Source organism: Choloepus didactylus, chromosome 14, assembly GCF_015220235.1.
Source record: "Choloepus didactylus isolate mChoDid1 chromosome 14, mChoDid1.pri, whole genome shotgun sequence".
Classification (NCBI taxonomy): domain Eukaryota; kingdom Metazoa; phylum Chordata; class Mammalia; order Pilosa; family Megalonychidae; genus Choloepus; species Choloepus didactylus.
In genome coordinates, this window is record NC_051320.1 from 73,997,895 (window position 1) to 74,021,942 (window position 24,048).

Here is a 24,048-nt window from a genome sequence, read left to right on the forward strand (position 1 = left end):
TATCAAGCCAGTTATTATCCTGCACATTTCATAGATGAGAAAGTAGGTTCAGGGAAGTTACAATTATTTGTAAAAGGCTAAGAAAGAGACAGGACTCAGGCTCTGTACTTTATCATCTCTACTAGGAGAACTCTGCTTGAAAAATCAGAGAGGGGTATCAAATTAAGCTGTCTGGTTGAGTACAAATCAGAGCAGACCGTCCCCCCAAGGCGCCTCATTTTGTTCTGAAATTGGTACAAGTGTGCAGACAATTTTGGATTGGCCCACTCATTCCCATGTGGCCAGACCACCATTCCCTGGCAAGTGTTCACATATGGAAATGGAATATTGTCATGAGTTTGAGCTCATTCTTAAACTCTCTCACAAATTAAAAAAAAAAAAAAAAAAAAAAAAAAGGTTCTGTTGAATCATTCAAGTATGTTTTGCCTTCAGATTTTCAAATTTGTTCTGCATCAACCAATATATATTAATGAAAATATCTTTCCCATGTAATAAAGTATAACCTTAGGACATAATATCTATTTACTGCCATCAGTCACACAAACGTTCAGTACACTACTGTGTATGATAGGAAGAAGGGGGCAAATATGATACTTAGATATAACTAGTTAGACTGAGGTTCAATTTAGATTTGTCCCAACAGTTGTGTGAAATTGCTAGAAACATTGGTTTGGCAGAATTGGGCAAATCTTTCTAAAGGGCATGAAACCAATCCCTGAACAATCAGGTGTTGTTAGAGTTCTACCCTAATTGTACAATCTGAGGGAATTCTGTAGAACTCTCTGAGCAATCAACATTATAGGAATGTTGTGTCCCAAAATGAGATAATATATGTGAAAATGCCTTGGCACACAGTAGATATTCAATACATCTACTTGAATTTGAAAACTCAGCTATAAAGATAAAAAATTCTTGCAATCTTCTAACCTGTTCTTTTAGTAGTTAGAGGGCAGTAGAATTTTCCACTAAGAACAGTTACTTGGTCATTAACCAGCACATGCTCTGTACACAGTGAATGACTAAATTTTATAAACTTAAAAATCCTGTAAATTTTTGCTCATACTAAATTTAGGGAGTGAATAACTGTCAATGGAGCTCAAATGAGGCCTGGCTAAGTTTTCCTTTGCAAAAGCTGTTAGAACAAGGTACCTGGAAAACCCCAAACAACTGAACTGATGAAACTGGGTTCAAGTGTCTCCTTTCAGGTTGACTCAAATCCTGCCACATGCTCAGGATTAAGTTGGGTACATCTAAATGATCTCAGTTAATGGCTTTTGTTTTCCTACATATAGTACTGGGTTCTGCCCAAGGTGAATAAAGGTAGATAAACTTCAGCATGTCCAGTTGGGCCTGATGTCAGGACCTGGGGTATAAGAGAGCAAGCACCGGAATGAACAGATCTTAGGTGTCTCTAATCCACTATGTGGCTTGTGGCAATATGTTTAAACTCTCTAAGTCCTAGTTTTCTTACTTATAGAAAGAGAGAGTTGGATTACATTTCCTCCGGTGTTGTTAGTACTAAAATTTTATAAGTCAATACAAAACTTTACTTAAGCTTTGTATAAGCTTGCATACACATTATCTCAACCCTGTGATATAGATGTCACCATTTCCATTTAAAAAATGAGCCAACTGAGTTTTAGCTTATAAATGATGGTTTTAGATCTGAAAATCGAGGATTGTAACTTCTGGTCTGCCTCCATCATGCTCACTCAACTCAGGAAGGACCCCCAGAAGGCTGTGTCCAAGAAAGTATTATGAGCTATTAATTAACTAAAGCACCTACAGTAAACTTACTTAAATTCTTTGTAGGTCTAACTCTAGAGAAGATATGTCTTTCTCATGTCACCTTGTAGGTTAGAACTTTATGTTCTTGACATAAGGATAGCCTTGAATTACGACTTCCCAATTATCCATGTGTCAACCATAATATTCCCTCAAGCTATAGATGTGGTTTATTTCTGGTGTCTCCTCATTATGCTTCTAAGCAGAGTAAGTACAGGAGCACTGAGGCCTCATTACCTCAGCAAAGCAAGAGAGGAGACCTCTTTGACTCTTACCTGTCCCATCATTGTCTCTTTATACTGCTTCTTCTGGGTCACTTTGATTGGAGGCAATTTTGTTACAGTGGACACCAGGAAATTCATGAGAATGTCCTCACAATTGGCCAGTTGGTCCACCATGTTCTTCAGGCTGGCTGGCAGGTAATGGGAATACAGGTAGTGATAATATCTACAAAAACCAAAGGCAGGTTTCACAGTGGGCCATCGCTGCATAAGAACAAGTGGTCATCTTCGACAGGGACTACATACCCATTCTTCAAACTCTTAACATGTCATGGATACTGATGATGATGAGGACGATGACAGTTATCACTTACATAGTACTTGCTGTACACCAAATAGTGTTCTAAGTGCTTTACATAAAATGCCTCATCTAATCCTCACAAACCTATGAGGAAGGTACTATTATTATCCCCATTTTACAGATGAGGAAGGCACAGAGATACACACGGACACAGATAAATTGCTTGCCCAGCCTAATTCTGGTATCAGGCTCATTGGTTAGGAAGTGAAACTGAGCATTTCAGATGGTAAGAGAAGTTACTTGCATGTAATCTACATATCATTACAAAGTTGTTTTACCATTTTAATTATTGGCTAATCAGATCTATATTCCGTACTATCCCTTGACCCAGAGTTCAATAATGTACTGTTATATTTTTGTATCCTATAAACCATATATTTCACTTCTCTAAGTATAAAACTCTAATCTGGTGGTCAATCATTCTAGAGAACCCTCAATTAATTCAAACTATTTCTCACCCTACTTTTTCTTTAGAGGGACATATATAGTTACAGGAAAGAAAAATATTTGAATGAATCAGATTCATTGTGTGGTGGTGGTGGTGGTGGTGGGAAGCAATGAAGTTTTGAGAGGAGAAATCCTAAGATCAAAATTCAGTGAGCCTGAATGCTTATGCCTTGTGCATTTTCAACCCTATCCCTGAGATGGGTAGATTTTCTATTCCTTACCTAAAAAAACTAGATTAAGATTGATGTGTTCGCCTTACTAAGGCAGAAGAGGGCTGATTTTCAGTAAGGATTGAGTCAGAGATGTTAACCATCTATACTTACTAGTTTGGTGATTTTACCCTACTCCTGTGGCCTTAAAGTCCAAATATATGCAAACACCCTTAAATTTATATCTCCTTTCTCAGCATACCCTTTTAGATAGCTTCACATGTCCAAGCTTCACCCCTGTATTTTCCTCCAAATCAATTCCACCTGCAGCCTGCCCCATCTCTGTCCATGGCCACTCCATCTTTCCAGTTCTTCAGGTCAAAAAACTTAAGAGGTGTCAAAATCTCAATCCAATCTGTCAGGACACCATACTGGCACAATCTTAAAAATATGCCCAGAGTTGGATCACTAGTTATCACTTTCATGGCTCACACCTGGTCTCAGGCTTCATTATCTTGGTGCCTAGGCAACGTCAGCAACCTCCTGATAGGTCTCTTGCTTCTACTCTGGCCCATTTATACTCTATTCTCAACACTGCAGCCAGGTGAATGCCTAGAACGTAAGCCATATGAAGCCCTGCGCTGGCTCCCCATGTCACTTAGTAAAATCCCCATGATGGACAGCAAAATCCTTCATCTGGGCTCCCGCAACCTTTCTGACCTCCTCTGCACTCACTGCAGTCTAGGCACTTTCGTCTCCTGGAGGTTCCTCCAACATTCCGCCTGAGGAGGTTCATTCTAGTTGTTTCCAGTGACCTTGGCTGACTCCCTTTCCTTCTTCGAGTCTCTGCTCAAATCTTACCAGCTCAAAAAGGATCATCCTGATCCCCAATCTGTCCCCCACTCTACTTTTGGCACTCCTGACCCTGTACCCTGCTCGACTTTGTTTTTATTATGTCACTTATCTCCTAACATGCTATATAATTATTATGTATACAAAGCTTCCCCTGTAGAATACAGGCATACCTCAGAGACATTGCAGGTTTGGTTCCAGACCCCGGCAATAAAGTGAATAGAGACATTGCAGGTTTGGTTCCAGACCCCGGCAATAAAGTGAATACCGTAATAGAATGAGCCACATGAATTTTTTTGTTTCCTAGTGAATGTGCAAGTTATGTTTGCACTCTACTGTAGTCTATTAAGTATGCAATAGCATTGTGTCTAAGAAAACAATGTTAGACCTTAATTAAAATGTGACACAGAGACACGAAATGAGCACATGCCGTTGGAAAAATGGTGTTGATAGCCTTGCTTGATGCAGGGTTGCCACAGACTTTTAATTTGTAAAAAATGCAAATAAAGCAAAGTGCAATAAAATGAGGAATGCCTGCAGAGGATCCACATGGGTGGGCAGGGAACTTTTTCAGTTGTATTCATTGGTGAATCCCAAGCACCTAGATCAGTACCTTCTGGGTGCTCAATTATGTATTCATTTTGTTGTTGTTAAGGCTAAATATTCAGTTATCTGTGGCACCCCACTCTCTGGCTTATAGACTAATTGAAGATGTCACTCTACCATAACTTCTAGAAATGCAGTAAGTCAAGAGGTATTGGTTTCCAAGACGCATGTTTGTCACAACACCAAAACTTAAATGGGGTTGCAAACTAAGTTTGGTAATGTTGTTAACAAGACTTGGCCCAAATTCCCATTTATGCAGCAGACAGAAACTAACATAAGGAGCTATATAAAATCTGTAAGAGAGACATCTAATTTCCTCACTTGTGGTAAATAGCAGCTCCTGTCAACACCATAGAGTAGTCGTTTGTCCACTTGGATGTGTAACCCCACCTCTCCTTAGAGTTATCCCAGAAATGACTGCGTGCAGGGTACCCCACGATCCTCTCGGGGAAGCTCTGCCACACTGTGAAGGCAAAATCCACCTGCAGGCAGAACACAAGCCAAACAAGCAATCAACAGCATTAACAAACATCAACAAAACATTACTTTCCCCCTGCTAATTCATAATGCAAAATCCGGGGACTGTTGCGAAACATTAATTCCATGTATTCATCAGCAAATTAAACCGATTGCTTGATATTCTGCCCTATAATTATGCACATTTTAATCTTTTCTGTTAAAGAAACTTCAGTTTAGGGTAGAATTGAAAGAAAAAAAAATCACACTTGCTGCTATGTCCTTTAGAAATCCAGTCTGTTCAAGTAAAACAAGAAGTCAAAAAAGCAGTTGCTTTTCTTCCCTCCCTCAAAGATGCATGTGACTAGTGCGTTCCACGAGGCACAAACACATCTGTTTTATAAACGGGAGCAGGAATCCTATGTACATCCTGAGTATGAATATACAGCGTACAACATAACCAGTGTAACCAACATACATCAAAGCCAAAGCACCTAAAATAAAAGCATCCTCTTAAGAACAAGAGAAAATATTTTTTAAAAAAGAGCACAGGTTCTAATAGGAATACAGAGCAGACATCATAAGGCAAAAAATAATTCGTACCTTTCAGGTCTGAAGATGCATAGTGTACCAGAAATCTAGGAAAAGCATCCGCAGTGAAAATCACTAAGGATAGGTGGGGATGAGGCCAAATGAAGGCACCGAATTATTTTAAAGGTGATGCAGCTAAATGACTTTCAAGTACTTATGATAACCCAAAACAGGTACTTTTGAACTGGCTATAAGCTAGCATTTTTAATTAGAAAATAATCTATTTTCAAACACGTAAGCTCACTTCTGACTTTCTATGATCATTTGATGAATGCTAAATAAAAATAATAAATAGAAAATAAAAATGATATAAAGAGTAACAGTAAGCAATCATATAATGCTTGTAATGTGATAGGCACAGTTAGAGGTGCTTACGTATCAACTCATTTAATCCTTATAACAACCCCGTGGGGTTAGGTCCATATCTATTCTTTACTCAATTTTACAGAGAGGAAAACCAAGGTATATGGAAAGTTCAAGTAATTGGCCTGAGATAGTAAGTGGCAGAGCTGAGATTTGAACTCAGGCAGTCTGGCTTCAGATTCAGTGTTGCACTATCACCATAGCTTCCTCTCGGCACTGTGGCTACAGTGGTGACAGCAATGTGATCTCATAGGCTGGTTAATTACTCATTCACCCTTCAACCTTGGCCCTCTCTCTCTTCCTCATAAGCAATCAAAATGGAAATTTCATTTATTCCACAAATATTTCAAGCCCCAGTTCTGTTTATGAAAGAAGACAGACACAAAAGATCACCTATCGTATGATTTCAATTATATACAATGTCCAGAATAGGCAAATCTATAGAGATAGAAAGCAGATTAGTGGTTGCCAGGGATTGGAGGAAAGGGGGAATCGGGAGTGACTGCTTAATGGGTACAGAGTTTCCTTTTTGGGTGATGAAAATGTTTTGGAACTAGGTAGAGGGGATGGCTGCACAACACTGTGAATGTACTACGTGCCCTTGAAATGTGCATTTTAAACTGGCTGTGTTATGTAACTTTTACCTCAATTAAAAAAAAAAAGAGTAAATAAACCTAGATTAGTATTTCCCAAGCTTTGCTGAATGTCTACTATCAACCCTCTTCCCACCATATTCCCATGTCACATTCATTTACTTATTTACTAGTTTTCTTTAAATTGACTAGTCTTTTTAAAAAATCAGTCTCATCCTAGACAGAAATGTTAGTGGAATCCAAAGTTTGATTGCAAACAATATTCTTTCCTAACACACATTATGATAAGTAATTATTAAAGTGAAGTGGACTTGCAATGAACCAGGCAAAAGCATTTCACATGCACAACCCATGCTTTGGGAAACACTGCCTTGGATGATCTTTAAAGGTCCTTTTATCTCCAAATTCTTTGGGCTTAATTAGAAGTCACTATTTCAGTAAACAACCATAAATTCAAATTTTTATGTAAAATCTAATTTGTTGCTCCATCTCAAGTCAAGCAATCCTTAACAATATAGCTTGTGCCCCTACCCCGCAAACGACAATATCCAGGGATAAAAAAGATGGGTGGTGGGATATAACATCAAGAAAGCTTGACGGGGATGGGGGGCATCTCAAAGTTAAACAGGGCAAAAGAGCAGGTAGCACTTGCCAAAAAACTGAAGTCAGGTCATGATATCTTGCCCATCGTCACTGGAATTCAATACTAACGGTGCCAACTGATGGGATGGGATATGATGCAGCCCATCATCAAAGAATCAGCCAAGATGTCAGCACTCTTTGGGGCTTTCTATTATTCTTTGAACACATGCATGGCAACTACTATAGAACCCGATGGGCTGTTTCCATCACATGAATTTCTTACTATCTCAAAGCTGTTTCAAGTCATTTCAAAGGAACTCAAAACTAAATTCAGATAAAACTATGATTCTTGTTATAGTTTTGCTTTCATGCAGATTATTAACACATCAAAGGAGGCAAAGGTCAGCTTATGGCCTTTTCCCTTACAAACCAACATCTGTTTTCTTTTGAGGATTTGCAGGAACCCAGATAAATGTAAATAATTATAAACCAACTACCTCTAATGTCCTTTACAGGATGCTGTTTAGAAATCCATCCTTAATACTAGTGGGAGACATTTAAACCAGCTAAGAATCCTTAGAGGGGGGATAAAATGAACCAATATCTCTTCACCGAAAAAAAAGAGAAAACGTGAAATCCTTGTCCTCGATCATTTTTGGCAACCCAACCATCCACTGTTCAACAGGCAAAAGCAAACCCGACTGCCGGCCTCTTAAACTGACATGTCATTTTCAACCAATAATGACTTCTAATTACATCACATACAACACCTGTTCCTGCCGGAATGCACCAAGTGCTTGGAATTGCTATTCTTTGCAAAGAAATTCACCAGCACAAGGAGGTATCACCGAAGCTAAAAGTTACTTCCCCATACGACGGGAGAAAACAAATCCTAGAGTGAGACAGACTGCCTTGTGCCCAGGGGAAGACAGAAGATGAACCATACTTGGGTTCTTAGGATAATGATTTAAGTACCCGCTGCAGTTGTCCTGACCATTCATTTGGCCATGAGAATGTGATGCATTTCCTGTGTTTGCCCACCAAGACCCCGTCTCCACTCTTCTTGCCCAGATAGGTGACCCCGGAGGCTGGAAGCCTACGGACTGCATGACTTGCTGGCTGGCGTCTGGTTGGGTTAGTCCAGTGGGAGATACCAGCAGGAAGCTGGAGGCGGGGTGGAGAGAGGGCTTTTCTTCTCTGCTCACTCTCTGCTTTGGCACCAGGGTTCTGGCTGTTGCTTTGTCCCTTCAGCTCTTGCAGGGCAGCTTCTCATCCCTGGTCCAGCTCTCTGGAACTGATAACACCATGTCCTTCCCTGCTGCTTCAGCCCCAGCATTGGGAGCTAATTGCTCCTCTGACTACTCCCCAGGGGCCTCCCCATCTCTAGTGGGTCCCTTTACCCCTCCATACCTCTGTAAGGAATCCTAGTCCCTTCATTTGGACCGTCTGAGCTGAATTCTGTTTGCTGCCAGGACTCTGATGGATACAGGCAAGACTCTTGCAACCAAAGTACCCGGCATGGAGTCCAGAACAAAGAAATCCCTCAATAAATACTTGTTGAATGAATGTACTCCTGGGATGCCAGCCTCCCCTGCAGGAAGCAGTAGAAAAATGCACGCTGGAGTGTTCCATCCCCTGTGTTCCAGAGCTGCCGTTCCCTTTGAACATTAAGTGCACCTGCTCCCCCCAGACCTTCCTCCTGGCAAAATACACATGACACAACTGGCTGTGTGTCCACACTTTAATCCCCCAGCATGCGCTGCCCCAATCACTCATTCACTGAGTATTTACAGAGCTTTGGCTACACACAACACATTTTACCCAAGTGAGGTCCAGAACATTTTGTCCTGGGCTTATTGAGATTGCCCTTGTATATAACACAGCAGTTCAACACCATTCAATGGAAATCGGAAGCATCCACGGAATTTCAAGAAAGACGGTGAGACTCCTGGGCTGGGTCAGCACTGAGTCCTGTCCATGGGGGAACCAGGCCAGTAGGATCAGGCTGGCATCCTGGAAAGCATTCGCTGGGGAGTGCTGATGTTTAAGTTGAAACAATTAAGAAATAAAATAGGAAAAAACAAAGTGGGATCGCGGAGGTGAGGGGTGAGGGTGAGGCATAAGTAGCTAAATCTCCAAGCTTTTTACCAGCTCCCATTAATAATGTATTTCCGATATTCCTTATTTTTATATAACTGTTTTTGGTCCCCTGTATGGTTTAAAGTGAGGTTTTAGAGATCGATACTCATTTGAGTTGTAAAAATTGGTTTTCTACCATATCTGTCTTCCTACTTCTCTCCCTCCTCCTCACACATTCTTTGTGCAGTCTTATTTTTGACACAAATACCTGCACATCTGAAATAGCAGGGATCTCCAGCTCAGCCTTAACGTGAAACCGTTTGCTCTTGTGTGGGTGAAAGAAAACGAGCACTTGAACTGAGACAGAAAAGCTGCTTTTAGAACCAAGAATAGTGCTCCATAACAGAGGCAACACACACCCGCACAGACATTAGGACAATTGGGGAGGGGTGGGATTGTTTTCTCTGGGCAGCATGGTTCACAGATAATGCTAACTAGCCCCTCTGTCCCCCCATATCCCAGTCCTGCACACCTTCCCACAGCTGTGCTGTTTCAAAACAAAACAGGAGAGCAGGCAGGAGGGGAGAGGTGAGGCACAGCCAGGCAATGAGGGGCCAAGGAGCCGAGAAAATGAAGGAGAGCCCTCACTGGGGTGCCCGGTGGAGGTACGGTGCTAACGGGAATGGGGCTGGTTAAAATCCACTCTGCCGGAAGTTTTGAAAATGTTCTCGACTCTGCCCAGGCAAGCGCAAGGGAGGTGCTGGCACTGTGGGCTTGGGGCAAAAGTCCAAAGAGCCTGCCTGCCCACTCACTCCTCAGGCATGGGTTCGTACCTCCGTTGTTGAAAGCACGGTGTCCTCGTCCAGGCTGAGCACTGCGTCGGTGACGATGTTGTCATAGGGCAGAAAACGGCTGCTCATAACCTGGGGGTGGGGTGGGGGTAAGTAGAAAATAGGCAGGGGTGGGGGAAAAAGAAAAGCAACTTTTGAGTCTCCATAAAGCATGTTCTACTCCCATGACACCCCTCAACATCTTAAAACTAACATTTTTGATCAATGCAGGTTCATCCGATCAACAGTTATTGGGCACCTACGATGTCCCCGGCACCTTGCTGGTCAAACGGAGCACAACAATAAACAGGAGATGCTCCGTGTCTTATTGAAATAAGATACATCTATAGAGAAGACCGAGAAGTGGATTACCAATCTTAGCCCGGTGTGAAAAATGTTAGGGCTCCCAGAGGACGGAGCAACCAGCTGTGAGGAAGAGAAGATGAAGGCTTCGTAGAAGTGCTGTATAGGCAGGACTTGATGGCAAGGACTTCACCAGGTACAGGGTAGAAATGAGGCATAAGAGGCAGAGGGTACAGCAAGTTCAAAGGCACAGAGGATGGAACCAGCATACCAAGGCCAGGAAAATATTAGGCAAATTACAGCACATGTGGTCCATGGATTTGGGACAATCGTGAAGGTGGCATTGAAATGTGGGCAATTCTGGGCTAGGCACCAGTGAACTGCAGAAGTGTGTTGGGGGGTTGGGGGTGGGGGAGACGAAATCAATGGAAAAACTGAAGCTGAAGGAAAGGTGGGGTGATCCTATGACAGGCATAGCTTAAAATGCTGTGTTGGATGAATCATAAGAACTAACATTTTGAACATTTATTATGTGCTAGGAAACGTTCTGAGTATGTTAAGCACATCATCTTCATCCTTCTTTGTAATAACCCCATTTAATAGGTGAAAAAACTGAGGCACAGCAAGGTTAGGTATCTCGCCCAAGGCGGAGCCAGGATTTCCTCCCAGATGGTGTGATTCCATGGAGCCCCTCAGCCACTGTGCTGTACCTGCTTCAAGGTTGGAGAGGGCTTCAAGTGAACTGCAGGGTGGGGGTGAGGGGTTGCAAAGCTGCCCACCTCAAATTCACCACCTTCCTTTGAAAGTTACATTAATGGTTAGCACACCCTCTCTGAAGGCTTGGAGTCTCACGAGCAAAGACACTCTCATCATCAACTTTTGAGGCACAAAGGCCAGGAAACAAAGCACTCGAATGACGGAGACAAAGGACAAGGTGAAAAGGATGACATATAAGCCTGGTGGCCAAAGGAACATTGTCACAAATCTGAGCACCCCCAAAAGAAGCTCAAGCTATATTTGTATCAAGAAGACAGCTAGTCCACAGCCTCACCCCAGAATTGTTTGACATGCCTGTGAGGCTACTAGAGGGCTTATGACATTAAAGAATAGAAAGTGCCCACTATAACCCATCTCTGGGAGCTCAAGGGATATGTCTACAGCAGAAAGGGCTTCAGGGGCTGCTCCAACACATCTGTCAACTGGATCAGATTTTTTTTTTTTCCTTTCTCAGCCTTTTGAAATAAAATAAAATACAAAGCGATCAGCAACCCCATATGTACAGTGCTCAGAAATCTCAGCCTGAAGCAATTCTCCTGATACTGTTTACATGTCCACTGACAAATGCAGAAACCATTAGCTGCCAGCTCAGCAATGCCCTGACCTTTCCCTTGTTAAGCCCACAGGGGAAGACTGCAAAGACAAGCTCTATAAATTCAAAAAAGAATTTTGCAGCCAAAGCAGCAAACGTATCAATTTTAAATTCAAGGCTAGACATGGAGATTTTAAAATGGGGACGGAAGGGGACAGAAGGCTTCTTACCCATCCTGTGCCCAACCACTGGTTCTTAAAAGGATACTGCTTCCTTTTTCTGAACCTGCTTCATCAGCAGGGGAAAGAGCACCTAAGTCAATCACTTCCAAATTCTGGTATAGAAACCAGAGACTTTCTTTCAAATACTTTACCTCAGCTACCTTCCAGAAGCAGAATGGATTCGCAGGAAAGGAACCAAGGTATTTAGGAAGTCCTTCCCAAGTGAACTGGGTTTTCCTTGTTAGTTCATTTAAGAAATACTGACCTACCATCATCTAGCCCAACCCCTTCCGGATTTGACAAATGTGATCAGGAGATGCCCGGGACTCAAGAAGTTTATAGGGTAGTGGGGGAATATAAGAAATGTACCTAAATAATTATACAAAGCATGATATTAGCACCTATTATCTGTAGCCACCCTTCTAAGTACTTTTACATGTATAGTGCCAGAAGGAGAACTGGTCACCCATGGAGGCATAGGAATCCCAAAGTTCAAAGTTAACAGCATACATCTGACCACTGTTTGGGGTGTCAGGCACTGGAATTGGAACATTGTACCTACACCAGGCTATCCTACTGGGGAGAAGGACACAGGGTTTGTAGGAAGGAGACTGGCCATATGCTGGCCCCTTTCATAAAACCCTGCCTGTGATGAGATGGACTCACAGAAGCAAGCAAGACTGATGCCTGGAGGCCTATGTTTATTCCAACTCTTGCCCTTTCTCACTAAGTGCTTATCAAACAGCTCTCTGATAAACGTGTTGCTCAACTCGAGTGCCAGGAATGCAGTAACCTGTATCTGTCATATTCCCCACTGTGTACTAAGAAGGTTGTACAGTTCCTGCCACACAGTAGGTGTCCATTAATTGGAACCGAATGGATAATGCACTGACCATGTTAGCCATGCGACAGCTACAATTTTCAGTGCATTAGGTTGATTCATATGAAATGGCCATTTTTGGTGAGTCAAGCGGCGATTTTCAAACGGTTCAACCTAATAAACTGATAATCTGCCATTATTGCAGCTAACGTTGGCTCAAAGGTGTTTTACTTAATGTGAGCCAGTCTCGCATGGGGACTGACAAGAGAGAGTCTGTTCGATGACATTCTCACCAGTCCCAGTTTCCTTAGTAGCAAATGATTTCTCTGTAATGGAAAAGGTCTATAAGAAAGCAACCAGTAGAAGCCAGAGGAAAAAATGCTCGCCTCTGGCTGGCAATAGTGGAAGAAATTCAAAGAACAGATAGCACATGAACAGGGGCTTAAAGGATATATGGGGATTCTGACAAATGGTGATGAACAGTTGAGGAGGGTTGGTCAAGACTGAGAGTGAATGGGATCAACCAAAATTAGAGATAGGAAGGGACTCGGTGTAATTCAGGTTAACTGTGAGTGATTCAATGTGGTCTGAGGCCAGGGTCTCTGGGGAAAGCAATGAGAGAGAAGACTGGGAAGGCTGGCTAGGCCAGATTATACATGGCCTCGAATGGTAATTTAAGGCATTAGCAAACAGATTCCCTGAAGGGTCATGGAATGATTAGGGCGATCATTCAGCTCTGGGCAAAATGGATGGGAGAATGGATGCAGCGGGTCAGTTAGGCTGCCCTCCTGAGAGCCTTCAGTGGAGACAGCAAAACAAAATTAAGGTGAAAATGTGCTTTTTTAAGATAAATGTGAGGAAGAGCCACCTTCTGAAAGAAACAACTAATTCAGATTAATCAGCGAAGCAAACCTCATGCATCACCACTACCACCATCATCATCAACCTCATCTTTGTTCCCATTTATAGAAAGCTCACTTTTGCCAGGCCTGGAATTCATTTAATGTTAATAGTAAGCAATCCTGTTAGGTATATATTATTATTTCTAATTTATAGATGAGGCAAGTGATGCCAAGAGAGGTTAAGTAGTATATACAAGGTCACAAAGCTACCAGAGAGTTAGCATTAGGCTCCAAGTTTCCCTGATTCGAAAGCCTATGGCTACCAAAGCTGAGGAAATTCAGAAAGAAGTAGTTTCAGAAAAAGTAATCCGGGGCCAGCAGCTCCCATGAGCAGGAGGAAAACATCGAGGGCCAATGTCCAAAGTGGCCCACAGAGAAACACAGATTCCACTGTGGTTCCCCATAGAAGTCGCTCCCACGAGTCCTACCTTGCTTTCTCCTTCAATGACGATGACAGGCACGGCAGTGGCAGGCCAGCGGTGTTTGGCTGGTAGGGGTTTGTCACAATTCCATAGAACTATGATCTGAAAGGGACAGTGGATCATTAGATGGCTTAGAAGGCTGGATTTATGTAAGGCTCAAACCCAGAGGTTCTTCTCATTGACAGAGAGAAGAGATAGAGATCTAAGTGGGCAGAATGGCAGGCATCAAAACTGAATTTTAAAGCAAGTCCACTTCCACACAACATTCAGAACCTTATTTCAACAACCAGAGACAGGGGACAAAGAATTGTGTCAAGGGGGGAAGGGAAAGCTAGAAGGACAAGAAGTACTTTCCAGTTCTTAATGAAATGGTTTCCTAAATTCTGATATTTTATGATGATGAGCAAGATAACGACTCTGATCAAATTAAATAAAAACAAATACTGAACATCTGCTATGAGTTTGCGCTACACCAGGCAATGAGAGAGGGAGAAATAAAGGAATTCAGGATAAAACTAGGATGAACTCATGTTTTGGATTCTCTAGAATGGTTGGTGATTTTATGTGACTTTATTGATTTCCAGTAAAAGCGATTCATTCAAAATAAGGATTTCAACGATTCAATTCTTTCTTTATTTGTAAATGTTCTCATATAAACTAATTGACAAATCAGAAAATTCACTGTTAAAAGAGTATGAGTGTGATATTGGTTTGGAAAGTATTGTTACCATAGATAAAATCCTCTATTCTCAATTTTTAAATTAGTCATGGTTGCTGCAAAAGAAAAGATGATGCTTCTTGACAAGTTTGTAAGTCAGTTTTTTTTTTATTGAAATTTAGTTTTCTGGGTCCTCCCAGTGGTACTTCTGATGTTACATTATCACTTTGACATTTAAAAAACAAAACAATGTGCTTATATATTCTTTAAATTGTGCTTTGGTATATATTCTTTTAACCTCATACTAGAGCAAAATTCTCTGTAACCTCCTTCCCCTCTTACCTGTGCCAGACTTCACTTCCAAGGATCTCAGTGCCAGTGAAAAGGACATAACAGGGTGTAACAAATGAAAGGGGAGTAGCAGGTATGATGTTAGATGAGTCCCAGGGAAGACGAGGTGGAACAGGTAAGGAAGGGCGAGTCTCCGGACCACTGAGGTGGAGACGGCAGGCGCTGCTTGGTCAACCTGCCACTCACCTGGGCACAGTACTGGGACTTGGCTGCCGCCACGAGAAGTTTCAACACTGGCTGGGACTGAGAGACCAGGGGAGTCACGGCGTGGATGACTGCAGTGAATTTGGAGGGGGGCTTTAAACCTGAAATAAAACGGAGAGAGGAGCCTAATGAAGCACAGAAAAACAAGACTTCGAAAATGACGACTCCTTGCTCCACTGCCTCACCCTGGAGCTAATGTTCCCTTCTAGCTTATTTTTCGTTTGCCTCTTATGTCCTGACAGAACAAAAACAAGGTGATAAGCTGCTAGTTAACTACTGCCTCAGTCTAGAGACCTCAATAATTTACAGCTCAATGTCCACTTGCTCGTTCTTCCTTTGATATCCTTTTCTTCCCTTGATGCGTCTTTGATCTCCCTCCCACTTTTTAGATACGAATGTCTAAATACACACATACCCCTCTCAAGAAAGGCTCTATTCTTGTCACTTGTAGTTTAGACTGGATCATATGAATGTGCTGTCTCTCCCAGGGTATCTGCATGTATCTTATTCTTACTTATGTAATCAAAGGAGTTTTGCCTGATTGATACTATTTCAAATAATAACTAGCAAGTGGGAAAGGTTAAAAGAACAGCATTTAGAGTTTGACTGCCCATGTCTGAAACACAGTTCTACCACTTAGTGGCTGTGGGACCTTGGAAAAATTACTTAACTCTCTGTGCCCCAGTTTCCTGAGCTCTGAAATGGCGCTCATAAGAATAGTACCAACCTCATGGCATTGTTAGGAGAATTAGATTAAACGAGCTAATAAATATAAAAGCACTTACAACAGGACCTGGCAAATAGAGATGCTCAGTGTGTGTTAGCTGCTATCTCTGCTGTTATGATTGTTGTTGCTGTTGTTGTTGTTGTTATTTAGGACAGGAAGCCCTCCTACTCCCAAGAATCTCTTCTTTGGGCAGCAATGACACAGTCGAGAGAAAAAGCACATGATGCAAATTTCTGCAAACTGTGTGCCCTGAAACCCTAGATAGAAAGGTTTCATTTGGTTGCAAAATTACTACTGCCACCAAAGACAGAGGTGAGATGGCTTCCCACAGTGTTTCCCCTAGGAACTCACTAAGAAATTACAGACAGGTGAAAATGCCTTTAAAACATCATTGGTTTAGATCCTCTAATTTGGCATTTTAGTAGCTTAGATGCAAACAAGAGGGCAGGGACATTCAAGTTAAGCTTTGACATTGATGATCTAAAGGTAACAATCAGTCTATATGTATTAAAGGATAATTTAAATGTTGTCTGGAGCAAATTATGTCATCCAATTAGCACTTTAATTGTATGTTAGAAGATGCTAACCTTCCCACTATCTAAACACACACTGAAGGCTTTGCCAAGTAAAAAGAATATATACGATTGAGGGGTTGCCTTCTTAACAGTGAGGGCAGTCACTGTTTTCAGATTTTCTTCTAATAGTTTAAGAAGCATCATTTATACACTTCTAATGGTGCTAACTCTGAATGAAGATGTCTATATTCTACAAGAAATATATAGAAATTTTATCAACCACTACCTTAGCATAAAAATTAATAAATTCTAACTGAATCAGTTCACTGATTTTGACAGAATCCCCATAACATGTTTGGTTTGAATTAAAGGTTCTTTGTCACTGCTTTATACTTCAGGCTGTGAATTTCGTTATGTTTCATCTCATCAGTTTTAAGCCAAACATGTACACCTTAAAAAAGGGAGAGACTCTAATAGAGAATGCATCAGCACTGGGTAGAAAATCTCTAGTCTTTTTTCCACATCAAAAGACGCTTTGCTATGCCAAGGTTTTTCAAATTTAAAACTGTGAAAAAAAAAAGGAAATGTCCAAGATATAACACCACAAAACAACTGGGGCTCCAAATACTTGACTATCTAACCTTCTGTAGAGCTTCATCCCTCTGACAAAACTCTTTTCCCTGTTATGGCTAGATTGAAAGCTGCTTGAGAGCAGAGACTGTATCTTAATTGACATTTTATGTCTCGCACCTAGCATAGCACTTGCATAACACATGAGATGAGCATGGTAAAACGGTGAATGAATGAATAAATTCGTCCCTTGTCATATATTCCTAGTCATTTCTCATTCCCACTTATTAATTCAGTGTTTCTTTGCTATGGGATAGAGAAATTGGGATTGTGAAAAAAATTTAGGAAGAGCTCTTCTAACTCCATTTTATATATGATGGGACTTAAAATGATAGCTAGCCCACTGCCATGTTCAAAATGATCTTTCATTTGGGGAGCCCCATTTTTCAAAAACACACAACCCCACTAAGTATAAAAAACAGCTGCTCAGATGAGAAAGGAGTTTTTTTTCACTTTGCAATGCTCTGTTGGATTTGTAGCTCTTGGATTTGGTATACCCTTTATGACAGGGCTCCGGAAAGTAAGACCCCAAGCCGGTGGTTAAGAAAACCCTGCCACAGAACCAAAGAATAAAGGAGCCGCTGGATGGCATCTTGGAGGTACAAGGGCAGCTCTCTAAAAAGAATCACTTACCTAAATTAGCATAGTAGTAAGGAAAATCTCCCAGATAAGATGAATACTGTGGTAGTACGAACAATCCTCCAGGATGTTTGTTCCATATTAAACTGTTACGTGATATGTGCTTGAATATTCTGTCCTGAATAATCTAGTAAACAAAAACAAAGCATGTGGTGAGGATGGGACCCTGATGAGATTTTATTAGGAGCATGCTCAATCCAAACTGGAAGGATGGTGGCACTCAGCGTAGTGACTGTAACCTCCCCACAAATTTCAAGTGATCACTATGTCTGGGGGACAAAGAAAGCGAGCAGAGCAATAGAAGAGAGGGTCAGAGAAAGAGATGGGTAGTGACAAATCATCTTTCCTAATTTAACTTCACTTTAACCATAAGTTCTATTTTGTATTTCTACAGTAATGAACCCACACTCATTTCAAAGTAGAGTGTCTGGAACAAGGTATTTCCTTGATTTTTGAGCATCTAGCAGTGGCTCTAGATGCACAGTGGGAAGATCAGTGCACAAAGATGTCAACAGACCATGCAGACACAAAGCAGAAAACGTATTGGAGGCATGACAGTCTAGCAGCTGCTGCGGCTCTGATCTGCTCTTCTAATTTAGGAGGTAGACTTATTTGCTTGTTGTGCTGCTCTCCTTTCAAAGTCAACTGTAGGACTTTGGGTACTGGTTAGCTGAAGTTTGACTGTATTTCATCTCAAAGAGTAGTGAGTTAACAATTATTCAAAACATCCTACAAAACAGGGCAAGAACCATGGCATATGAAGACTAATAATAGACAAGCTAGTTCATTAGTTTCTTTGGACTTTGGGACCTGGCAGATCATTAAATTCTCCATTTAGAGTCAAGCATTCACCCATCTTGAATCATTTGTCATTTGAATGTGATTAGTCCACTTTATAGCTCTCTGTGACTTTCAAACTCTTGTAATTATACCATCTACTCATTAAGATATGATTTGGCAAATAATTAACTTGATACAGAATTTCATAGTTTCAAAATCAATGTTGGTTTTTTTTGGGGGGGGGGTACTAAAAACAGAAGGAGAAAACAAGAAAAACTCTGTCATAAGTCTCAAGAGATTTAAGACCCCAATTGCTATTTTCCAGGTCTCCATTTAATGCAATGTAATTTTAAGTACAGACCATTTTAAATGGAGTTTTATTATTTGCTAAAGTTATTAACATCTTCATCTCATCCCACATGGTGACAGGTAATAAAGTGAGCTACATTTATCTTTGCGAAACTTATCATGTTTATATTTCTCAATGTGAGAGAAGGAAGAAGCAAGGAAGAAATTTGGAAGAACTCAAATATCTTAGTACAACAATTTCTACATTTTATCTCTTCCCCAGATCCAGATTGCTAATTATAAAGGGCTGGGTAGAGGTTTCAAATTTGGTGGAGAGTTTAGGAACCTAGCTAAAATATCTTTGTGATACAACAGAGTTACGTTAAAATGTTGTTGTCTCAGGCAACTATGAGAGAATTGTCATGACTGGGAATAATTTTTGCATGGCTATCTACTTCACTTTGTACAACATTTATTTCAGTTCTTTTTCATTTGTACCTTCTAAACTTACTGTCTGTTTTCCTTCACAGTTTTTCATTTAGATCCTCCTTTTTTTGCTTTCCAAATTTAATAAGTGGTCACTTAACTATCTCTGGATATCAAGACAGAATAAATTGACAACATACAGCATCAGAAATCCAACCATTCATACAAATAACGTGGAACTCAGAGATGTCACAAAGTGGCTCATCATTCACTTGGGGTGGTTTGCTTCTCCTTTTATAGGCTATCTTTATGGTTCAGTACCAGAATATTTTTATCTTTTAGATTTCAAGGATGGATAATAAGACATGGCTTCTTTTACAGTGCCAATGAGCATTTCATATTCTCTTCATACAGACTCTGACAGGAAGATATCAGCACAGGTATGAGAGCAGCATCAAATGTTTAATTTAACCTGAGTCGAACAATTTGTCACCTCTATGTCTCACTTTCCTAATTTATAAAACAATAAAATATCACATTAATTTTAATAATTTCTCAGAATTTATTAGGAATAGCTGCCTGTTTTTATCTATATATGTCCTGACTTTTTGCCTTTAAAAAGAATTTCATTCCTATGTTCATTTTCATTCCTATATTCATTTTCATTTTTACACAGCTATAATATCATAGATATTATATGTTATAAATACCTTTCATATTATTAAGGGTACTCATGGTTTGCTTGGCCAACAATAGCATCAATTTTCCATGCAATGCAATGACTATATTTATGAATAAAATTTTTTCACATTTAGGATGGACTCTTTAGGATTGAGGACTTTGTCAAAGGGGTTTAAACACTTTAAAGGCTGTTCATATGTATTGCCAAATGTCTTTCTAGAAGGTTTATACCAGTGTGCCTTCTCAAAAGTTTGAAAGAGTATGGGTCTCATTTCACCAATTAGAAAAGTCATTTCCCCCCTTTCCTAATGTACAGTTCTATTGCTATACTGAACAGCCCTGAGAATCCTTCCATTGCACTTGTGCTCACACTTATTGTTGTGGAAGACGGCATCATAATTAGAGGTTGGATGCTTTTTTAGCTACAAAGAGAATCAACATGCACCTACCTACTCATAAACAAATATGCACAACTAATACAGGATTTTTTTTCTTTAATTCCCTGAAAGGCACTCTCAATAAGGGTAATATTTCTTATTAATGTGAATTCAAAGGGAAAAATGACAGGCTCCTCATTTTTCTTTTTTATGTACCATCTGTTTTCCAAATAACAGACTATTGGTTACAGCTTACAGTCATTCTATGTGGCCCTGACTTGGTCTTCTGACCAAGGCAATGTGTGCCTAACACACGTGGTGCCACCATATGCCATCTCCCTCCAGGCCAAAGGAACCTTCTATTTCCAGTATCTCAGTGATTTTAAAATTTTGTTTCATAACAGCATCAGAAATACCACGGTGTGAATGTGTATGGTTAGATAACTGGAGAGGAAAAGGGAGCATACTTAAAAAAAATTCCAGTAAAAATGTGTCTCTCAAGCTACCATTTTCTGTTTTCATTTATTATTACAATCTCATGTAAATTTTCTTTTGCCCACCTTGATTCTGACTGAGTTCTATGTTGTGCGATATTCTGACAAACAACAGAAATCTATGAAGGGACCCTGTCTTTGCTGCATTTTATCATTGTCCCCATCCTTACTTTTCAATTTGCACAAACTGAGTTCCAAAGAACCTAGCACTGATTAAATAGCTCCTTAATTCCAAGATGTATCATTAAGGCATTTCAATCAGATTGGAAATACTAGCAGAATCACATGTATGTTGAGTGCTGCACAATGGAATGCACTAACAACTGGGCCATGGCATTGGAGGAAAAGATGAGGTGTCCTCTTTTCAACTGTGACCTCAATACTGCCTATAACTCAAAGGTTCATAATCTCTGAATACCAAGTAACACCCTTCCCGTGGCCTAGAATTTGTCAAGCAAGGAAGAAGGACCCAGCATTCTGGAGAGGTCCAGCGTAGAATGCAGCAGAAACATTGGTATCCTTGAATCTATGTTGTCTGAGGGCAACTTTGAATTACCTGGTCAGTGCTTCTATCTTCTAAGTTCCAAACCAAATGGGTATTCCTGACAACAGATACTTAAACTGTCCCTATAAACATACTGGCTTTGTTTATTTGTGTGTGGATGGCAATTTCAAACTGTCCCTATAGACATACTGGCTTTGTTTATTTGTGTGTGGATGGCAATTTCTGCCATTTTCCCTGCTTTTCTGTTTGTGTTGAATTCTGGGGAAATCTGAGTTCTAAATGAAGATGGAAATCTGAATGGTATCTCACATGCAATTTGGTTGAGAGGTCAAATTGTTACAATTCAATCTCAGGACTATATAAGGAGATTTGACAGTTGCTATAAATTTGAACAAAGTATATGGTTTGTAGAATTTTAAAAACAACTTCGCTAAAGAAATTGCACTAGCTTGAATCCAAGGGGGAGAAGGCCTTCCCAGACTCAAAGGTGAAAATAGTTTGACTTAAACTATTCTGATAATATAACACATCCAGCTATTATTACAGGAAAATTGAGCATTACTAACCTAATAGGTGAGAGACCAGATCTATGCACATGCAATAAACCATACTCAAACGAGAGTTAATGAGATATCATTTTTCACTTGGTAAATTAGCAAAGGGGTATATGTGTGTATTTTAATTATGATCCTCATGTCTGACAAGAGAATAGTAAGAGAGGGTGTCCACCAAAAAGCTTGTGAGACTCTAGATTAAAACAAACTTTTTGAAGAGTAAGTTGACAATACATATCACGAGTGTTAGAAATGCCTAGCTTCTTTGGTTGAGTAAGTAATACCACTTCAGAGACTCCATCCTAAGAAAATAGTCAGAACTGTAGTCTAAGATACAGAAAGTTATTGCTTGGATAAAGACATAGTTTATATATGTATATATATGAGTGTGTATATGTGTGTGTGTGTGTATGTGTGTGTGTGTATATCTATCTCATACATGAAACAAAAGTAATGGTCAACAATAGAAGACTAGATAGGTAAACAGAGTACCTTATAATGGTACTGGGGACAATAGTGGAAGACTAATAAGATAGAATTAAAAAGCCAGAAATAGAGACTCAAAGACAGTAAAAATGTGGCATTTGAAAACACTGAGGAAAGCATGATTTAAGAAATACACTGGGACAACTACACAATGATTTATCCAAGAACAAAAAACACAACAACAGATTTCTTCAACACTGATCATATATAAAAGTAATTTGGATTAAATATATAAATGTAAAAAGTTAACCATAAAAGTACAAGAAAAATACAAGTAACTATATATACATATATCTGTGTGTATTTATGTATATATAATATATATACATACATATAAAATTTGTGGTATGCGCCTTTCAATTTTGTTTATTATAGTCTATTCATAAACAAATTTGAAAGGCATAGCACAAATTGGGGAACAATTTTTGCAATAAAAGATTCAAAGGGGTTAATATTTTTTATATAATAAGCTCCTAAAAATTAATGAGAAAAATAGGACAACAACATTGTGGTCATTTCTATTTTCTTCTTTATGAGTTGTCTGAGAAAATGAGTTATTTTTAAACATTATAAAGTCCAATATTGGTGGAAATGAAAAAACAAAAACAACAAAAATAAACAAAACAAATCTTCTCATATAGTGTGGTGGGCGTATAAATTAGTTCAATCCTGTTGCAGGGAAATTGACAATTTATAACAGAAACCTTAGCATTTGGCATATTTTTTGAACCAAAACTTTGAATTCAAGGAATTTATCCTAAGGAAATAATTTTGGACATGGAGAACAACTTGGTTCTGGAGCTATTTACTTCAATGATGTGTGTAATAACGGAAACAAGAAACAACTGCAGTGTCTGCAAACTGGAAACTAATTAAGGAAATTAAGTTATATCATATGTATAATATTATAGTCATTAAAAAAAGTGTAGGAAAAAATCTAATAACATGAGAAAATATTAACCAAAAAAAGAAAAAAACAGGTGATAAAGCATGTATAGAAAGATTTTTATTTAAATTAAAAATTATAATATATTCACAAATTTGCATAGAAAAAACTAACATGTGTGTATATATATGTTAACAGTGGTTGTTTTAAGGATAGATTTATTTTATTGTTTATGCTTAAGTATTTTTCCATTATTATCTAAAATGAATGTATATTTTGATAAAAAGTACTTTCCACTTCAAAAAGAAGAAACAAAATTAAATTCAACTTTCCTTAAGGAAGATCCTTTTTTTAGGAAAGATCTGGTCCTCTGATCTTAGATGAGGGACAGGATGGAAGAAAAGAGAAGGGAGAGACGATTATATATTCAAATCTGCTGCTATGAACAGAAGTGAAAAGCTGATCCCTTTGAATGAGGGAGTGTGCTTTGAAAGGAAGAGTTCCTTCCAATAAGAAAGCCCTTTAGGGCCCTGCCACCTTCATGGGGATGGGCCTGGGTCCTAAATAATCTTTTTCACCTGGTTGTAGGACTGAGGCGGAGGCAGGAGGTGGCAAGGGCAGGGGTGGGGAAGCACATCACGCAGAGAGGCTGCTGTGACCAGAGAGCACGCCTCTGGGAGAGCCGGGCTGGGCTCGCAGTAGATCTATGCCCTGGGGGGCCTGGGGGCATGAACCAGCACTGGCTACAATACTCAGGGAGGCAAGGACACAGGGCTGTGGACCCAGGAGAACAACTTCAATTTTCTTGGTATTATATGGACTTCCCAATGCATGCTCCAATTCACATCAGCTCTTGGAGCAATAATCACTTTTCCAAAGTAAACACTCCAAAAGCCAGGCCACAAATGCCCCCATTTCATTAAGTGCAACACCTCATTGCTATGCTTCTCCTTCC

At 39.9% G+C, this 24,048-nt stretch overlaps 1 protein-coding gene across 1 annotated transcript in view; it reads right to left on the bottom strand.

Annotated features, from left to right (window-relative positions):
* Positions 1 to 24,048, bottom strand: part of EXT1 (exostosin glycosyltransferase 1) — a 313,958-nt gene that overhangs the window by 2,093 nt on the left and 287,817 nt on the right. The window contains exons 5-10 of the mRNA XM_037803395.1: positions 17,611 to 17,743; positions 15,088 to 15,206; positions 13,899 to 13,994; positions 9,919 to 10,008; positions 4,743 to 4,903; positions 2,061 to 2,232 (exon numbers count right to left, since the gene is read on the bottom strand). Of these exons, the coding sequence (XP_037659323.1) occupies positions 2,061 to 2,232; positions 4,743 to 4,903; positions 9,919 to 10,008; positions 13,899 to 13,994; positions 15,088 to 15,206; positions 17,611 to 17,743 (771 nt within the window). The remainder of the gene's footprint in view (positions 1 to 2,060; positions 2,233 to 4,742; positions 4,904 to 9,918; positions 10,009 to 13,898; positions 13,995 to 15,087; positions 15,207 to 17,610; positions 17,744 to 24,048) is intronic.